This window comes from Papilio polytes, unplaced genomic scaffold (genome assembly GCF_000836215.1).
Source record: "Papilio polytes unplaced genomic scaffold, Ppol_1.0 DF822067.1, whole genome shotgun sequence".
Taxonomy (NCBI): Eukaryota; Metazoa; Arthropoda; class Insecta; order Lepidoptera; family Papilionidae; genus Papilio; species Papilio polytes.
In genome coordinates, this window is record NW_013527137.1 from 7657275 (window position 1) to 7663992 (window position 6718).

The following is a 6718-nucleotide window of genomic DNA, read 5'->3' on the forward strand; positions in this document are numbered from 1 at the left end:
CAAATCCACTTTTCCTTCCCATCCTTTGCTCTCAAGAAAAAGGTGGAAAGGAGAAGGGACCAAAATTAGGCCTCCGGCACCACACTCATCAGACGAAACGCGGAATTGCTTCCACTTCACTCCTGTTTTCTGTGTGGTCGTGGTATTTCATCGGGCGAGCTGGCCCATTCGTGCGAAGATGTTAAAGCCGGCTCTACCACTGTTAAAACTCTAACAAATATCCATCCATCCATATAACCTTTCGCATTTATAATGTTAATATAAAGGTTAATGAATAAACTGACAAACAATCTTAGGTTTCTGTACAATTACAGTGGAACTTTACGCCTTCAGTCAACGATATTTTACATAAAAGGAAATTAAAAAACAAAAAAGAACAAGCTCAGATTGTGCTGTAATAGTAATAATTCATAATTGTAAACAAAAATAAAAAAAAATGCAACAATAAAATAGACAAGACAGGCCAATCATACAGAATATTTCATATATTACAAAAACGAAAGTTTAGATGGATGGATGTTAGCTATATCTCCAGAACTAATCTTTTGATCGCTGAAGACATCCATGTAAAGCATCTGGAAGAAGACAGGCCACTAATTAAGTCTTTTTTTAATTCCATGCAGACAGATTTGCGGGAAACAGCTACCTTATAACATTAAATCATATTCTCGAATGAAAGCTTCCCCCCACTCGATGTAGAAAGTAGATATCAGGTGGGTACTGGATGGGCAGGCGACAAACTGGATTGTTTTCACTGTGTGGTGGGGAGAGAGAAACTCGATCTGCAAAGGCTGGCCAACAGTCGATCTTATTTTTATCATTATTCTATTATTCATTTGCAATTACAGTGTAACGTAACTTAGTTTTAGTCGTTTGAACCTGTGAGAAATATGTTTTTGTTGAAAAATGTCTAGTTATATTAAAATAACGACTTTAGTTAGTGTAGTAGATTCTAGCTCTAGTGTTTAAATACTCGGACGTCCGGGTCGTTTATACTATTTTAATTACATATTCCCTATATATTTTTAACAAATGACTTTTACGTTTAAGCTGTTTTATTTCCTTTTAATTTTATTGTAGCAGCAACCAATGACATTCATTTAGTATTACTTGAATTTTAAGAGAGTTGTGTGACTTGCCGTAAATTGAAAAGAAAATGTAGAAAAAATAATCTTTTCTGTACTTTTAGATGCACCTACTATGCTTTTAGCCTATAATTCAGTTTTTTACGTCATTGTCGTGATATTATCGCCTGAAAATGTAAATATTCTTTCCGCACTAAGGCAGCTAAAACCACTGAAAATCCTCGTAGAAAATCTAAAAACTGTTTCGTCTATGACTGCCATCTATTGTGTGTTAGATAATCATTAAAGTATTAATATTGCCAACCACCACTAGATGTCACTACAAACTCACACGAACTTCATTGTGGCAGAGTACAAAATTCATAGAGCAACTAAATATCTATGGTCATATGTCAAAACTCGCAGCTAACAGCTACCTTCAGATCATTACATACACAATACAAAATTTTGAAACATGGCTTCTACGAGATTCGCTGTTGTTGAAGTAAACGATTATTTATCAAAAAAACAAGCTGCAGAACCTGAATTAGCAGCAGATTGGGCAAAATTAGAAGAACTTTATACTAAAAAGTAATTATTAACCACATGCGGTACATATATCATTCAATTATCTTATGATTTCTACATGGTGTTTTGCTTTTGTCTTTTTCAGATTATGGCATCAACTAACTTTAAAACTGCAAGAATTGGTAAATTATCCATCTCTAAGGTCGGGAGACCATTTAATACAGCTATACAACAACTTCTTAACTGTATTTGAAAATAAGTAAGTATATTTTGCAAGTCACTGCTATCGCTTCATTCTCCCAAAAGAACTATTTATTTACTCTTTCTATAATAAAAGTTCTATATAATGTCGAATAAGAAACGCATAAATTTGGGTATTCTTTAATAATCATAAAGTAAATTATTTCATTTGCTATATAACCTCACATTCTTGCAATAGTTACGATTTAACGATGTTTGTTTTTTTGGACATTAATTTAGATGAGGAAAATGCTTTGAGTTTCAAACATTTGTTTAAGAAATAAACTGCATTTTTTTATACATTTCAGAATAAATCCATTGTCTTTAGTAGAAATAGTGGCCCATATTGTAGAACAGTATGCTGATAAGAAGGAAGCGATCGCATTCCTGGAGAAGATTGAGGCGAAGGTGAAAATGAATGATGAGGCTTTGGCTCTTTGTAAGGTATGAACTAAAATTCAAAACAACTTGATTACACTAATGCTTGATTACACTGAATTATATAAATACCGCACTTGGCCAGCATGGTTGACTATGGCCTAGTCACCCCATATTAGGGTAGGCTCCGAGCCCCTCGGTGGGGACGTATACTGAGCTGTTGATGATGATATAAATGAGAAAGTTTAGATGGATGGATTTTTCTACTATTTCCAAAACAAGTTAACAGAACAGCAGATCATATTCTGAAAGAACACATACTGCTCTAGTGAGCTCGAGATTTTAAAAGAGGCTTAGTAGCCTCTTTTAAAATTTACAAGTTGACAATGTCAGGTAAATGCTATTAGACCATAATTTTAGATGTAAAATAATACATATCCAATTATTTTTGAGTAACACAAGTGAGTAGACATTTTGTTTCTGTAAAATAATATACCTTCAAGTTGTTTTTTAAATTCCATTGTTATTGTAGGTTCTCCAAGGTCAAATATATCTGGAACAGCTGAATGATTTAGATGCTACGGAGAAAATCATTGAACAATTGGAAGGTACTCTGGAAGATGCAGATGGTGTTACTCCAGTCCATGGCAGATTCTATAAACTAGCTTCGGAATACTACAGGTATATTATATACTACTAATTTTAGTAATAGAGAGCTATAATTTAAACTTTACAATATCATATGCCATTATGCTTTAGGTTGTAATGGGACCAACAAGTTTTAGTTTAGTTTTAACAGTGGTAGTGCCTGCTTTATCATCTTAGCATGAATGGGCCGGCATGCCCAGTGTTATACCACAACCACATAGAAGACAGGCGTGAAATGAAAGCAATGCCATGTTTGGTCTGACGAGTGTGGTGCCAGAGGCCGAATTTAAGTCCCTTTCTCTGTACCACCCTTTTCTTATAAGGAGAGGATGGGAAGGGGAAGTGGATTTGATGGAGGAGGAGATGCATAGGAAGTGGAAATATCCTCTTTATGGGCGTCTCCTTCTGCAACGCATCTGCAATTGCGGATGTCTGGACAGCGGTCGCATCACTGTTTTGGCAGATTCAGGTGGCCGCTTGCTTGTTTGCCACCTTATGTTATAAAAAAAAGTAAATGATTCATAAATAAATAATTCATAACAAAGTGACCGCTACTTAGTTGTCTATTTTTCCAGATGCATTATCCTTTAATGAAAAGAGGGTGTGCACTGAAACTGGATATTTCCTATAAATACCTCCCATGAAAAAAAAAATCCTTGTTATTCGTACCTCATAAGAAAATGATGTAAAGAGCAAGGGATCTGATATTAGTTGGTTGTTTCGTCAAGACTGAACTCTGGATTCTTGAATTTGTTCCTAAGTGGAAAGATTGCATATTATGGCATATCTATAAGAATAAGATTAGCAAGGGAAAATGGGAAACTAATAAAAACTCAATAGAAATAACATAACTTATAGAGTGCGTGGTCCGATGGCCCGTTACTACCGCGCTGCGCTGCGATATGTAGGCTGTGCGCGCGGCGGTGAGGACCTCGCGTTGCCAGAGCGTCGTGCGTGTGCTCTGAGACTGGCCCTCGCCGGTGTGATTGCACCCACTGTCTACGATCTGGGAGAACTGGTAAGTAGTACAATCGCGGAATAACGCGGTGTTGCACTTATGCAAACATGGCCTTACTTCTAGCAATAAGACAAACCAATTAGGTGTTTGTGCATACAATGGGATAATAAAAAAAAGTCATAGTCCAGTTAAATATGAAAGTTGAGTCCTATAGATTATTGCTATCTGTGTCTCTGTACAAAAGATTCACATACATGGACCAGTTTCACCAACTGTACCTTTGAAAGGCTCATTGATACATTAAGAAATGCCACCATAAAAATTTAACACTAACATCTTATCACTGTAGGGCCAGCTCGCCCGGTGTAATAACACGACCACACAGAAGACAGGCGTGAAATGGAAGTAATTCCGTGTTTTGTCTGATGAGTGTGGTGCTGGAGGTCTAATTTAAGTCCCTTTCCCTTTTCATCCTTTTCTTAAGAGGAAAGGATGGGACGGAAAAGTGGATTTGACGGCAGAGGAGACGCAGAGGAAGGGAAAATATCCTCTTTATGTGCATCTCGTCCTCCATCAATGAAGGGTAGGCAACGCATCTGCAATTGCGGATGTTTATAGGCAGCGGTCGCTTTCCATTTCAGTGGATTCAGGTGGCCGCTTGCTCGTTTGCCACCTTGTATTATAAAAAAAAAAGTTTAGATCTGTCATAATTTTTTATTTGTTAACCCTCAATTTTTTCATAATATTATTATCAGCCTGTTAATATGTAAATATAACTTGCCATTTGAATTTGAAAATACATATTTAATAGAAGTATGATGTACAGTTGGCTCATCCAATCCTGGAATCGCTGGAAGGCACACCGGACGCGTGGGCGTGCGAGCTGGTGAAGGCTGTGGCGGCTGGAGATATTGTCGCCTTTGAGAAAATACGGTAAATATCAGAATAGTATTCAAAAATTGTGATAATTCAACTCTTGTCTCGTGAGTACTCTTTTGTACTTTGTTAGTAATACAAAATGTGTTTTTTTTTTCAGTGCTCAAGCCCCACATCCCGAACTACACAAAGCTGATCGTCAGCTGAGACAGAAAATTGCTATCCTGTGTTTGATGGAGGTAGTATTTACCTTATTTGAGTATTTTTAAGTGCCTTCATTGATAAGAAATACCATAAACAAAATGTATGATAGTCAGTTTAAATTCGATTTTTTGCGTAAATCATTGCTTTAAAATGGTAAACCCTTATTCAATCACACAATTAGTATCACAAGTGTATATTGCTTTAGTTTTTACCGAATACTAGTTATGAATATAAATACTTATATTATAAAGAGGAAAAATCAGTATTTTGGTATGTATTGAAATAACTCAAAAACTACTGGATCTGTTTAAAAATTCATCATTAAAAAGCTACGTTATCAATATAGGCTAAGGTTTTGAACTATTTTTTAATTCATGGAATGGAACATCATTTTAAATGGTAATAATTTTTTTTTATTAGATGGCGTTCAACCGCACCTCGGCGCAGCGCAAGTTGACATTCGCAGAGATAGCGCGCGAGGCTCGCGTGCCCCGAGACGAGGTAGAACTCCTTGTTATGAAGGCCCTCGCTGAGAAACTTATACGGGGACACATCGACCAAGTAAATACATCTATACTAATATTATAAACAAGCTTTCACCCGCTAGTCCGTCCGCGTGGAATTAAAAAAATCAAAAGTAATGTATGTGTTCAAAATTTCATCGAAATCCGTTCAACCGTTTAGGCTGTAAACTCTAAGATGTCCATCCATCCATCTAAACCTACGCATTTTTAAAAGTAGTATAAAGTATTATTAGTATGAAAGGAAAGATTTGTATTTTTGTATGTTAAGTATTTTGTATATCTAAACTACTTATTAGTCATCTCCCCTACCTTATCCTACTCTTGTAGGGTCGTCGCATCGGTTTTTCGTCCTCCAAATGACTCCGTCATCTCAGTCATCACTCCTTTCTTGATCATGTCACCTTTCACGCAAACCATCTCTTTGATGTACCCAACGCCCTTATTACATGCGATTCATCCGTCCTCATAACAGTTCCTAATTAGCTATATAAAATTGTGCTTATTAGGTGAGCGAATGTGTAAGTGTGCGGTGGGTTCGTCCGCGTGCGCTGAACCGTGCTGGCGCGGCTGCGTTGGCGCAACGCCTGGACGCGTGGTGCACCGCCGTCGCCAGCGCCGCCACGCTGCTGTCCCGCGCTGCACCAGATCTGCTCACACTCTGATAGTAAAACACTATTTTATCTATACATTTATAATCCAATTGTGCACTTAATAAATGATTAAGCTTTTTCTTCGCTCCAACTTATATGTTGAAGTTCCATAGGGCCTATTACGTATATCCGTGAGAACGTTTTCGTAACATTGACAAAATTTATGTAGCGTATATCACTATTTACGAGACAGTTGCGAGAATGTATTTGTAACGTCATCGATAAGGATTGTATGTGATTTCTTAGCGTTACGAAAAATCTCACAAATATTCCTGATAACCTAATTGGATTTCAAAGAGGTGGTATGATTATACCAAATCCATCTTCACGGTAGATGGATTTGTCTTGATTTTGCATATGGCGTATCATTTTTAAAGTTTTTATTTTATTGTAAAATTGACAATTCATTATCTCCCCTGCCTTATCCTACTCCCGCAGGGTCGGCGCACCGGGTTTTCGTCCTCCAAAGCAATTGTAAAATCGACAATTAACGAATTTTTATTTTTTCAGGGGATTATTTCTGCATTTCAATCTAGTAAGGCGTATCCCGGTACAATCCAATAATAAAGTAAAACAAATGTCATGTTTAATAAATATTCATTAAAATTATTTTTTGTTTCATTATCAACTATTGCAGCATGAAAAGTC

General features: G+C 36.7%; 1 protein-coding gene across 1 annotated transcript; it reads left to right on the forward strand.

Annotated features, from left to right (window-relative positions):
* The first annotated feature begins 1495 nt into the window (after window positions 1-1495).
* LOC106107415 (26S proteasome non-ATPase regulatory subunit 13) lies at window positions 1496-6679 on the forward strand. Its single transcript, XM_013288263.1, has 10 exons — window positions 1496-1655; window positions 1738-1851; window positions 2141-2276; window positions 2743-2891; window positions 3717-3876; window positions 4643-4749; window positions 4853-4931; window positions 5317-5457; window positions 5927-6084; window positions 6581-6679. Exons 1-9 carry the CDS (start codon window positions 1540-1542, stop codon window positions 6080-6082), a joined length of 1158 nt encoding a protein of 385 aa, XP_013143717.1. The 5' UTR covers window positions 1496-1539; the 3' UTR covers window positions 6083-6084; window positions 6581-6679.
* The last annotated feature ends 39 nt before the right edge of the window (window positions 6680-6718 follow it).

Excerpts from the sequence above, each read along its gene's own strand:
- LOC106107415 (XM_013288263.1), top strand. The coding sequence starts at position 1,540 with ATGGCTTCTACGAGATTCGCTGTTGTTGAAGTAAACGATTATTTATCA. Across the intron at positions 2,892-3,716 it reads CTAGCTTCGGAATACTACAG|AGTGCGTGGTCCGATGGCCC; the intron begins GTATATTATATA and ends CATAACTTATAG. Across the intron at positions 5,458-5,926 it reads TACGGGGACACATCGACCAA|GTGAGCGAATGTGTAAGTGT; the intron begins GTAAATACATCT and ends TGTGCTTATTAG.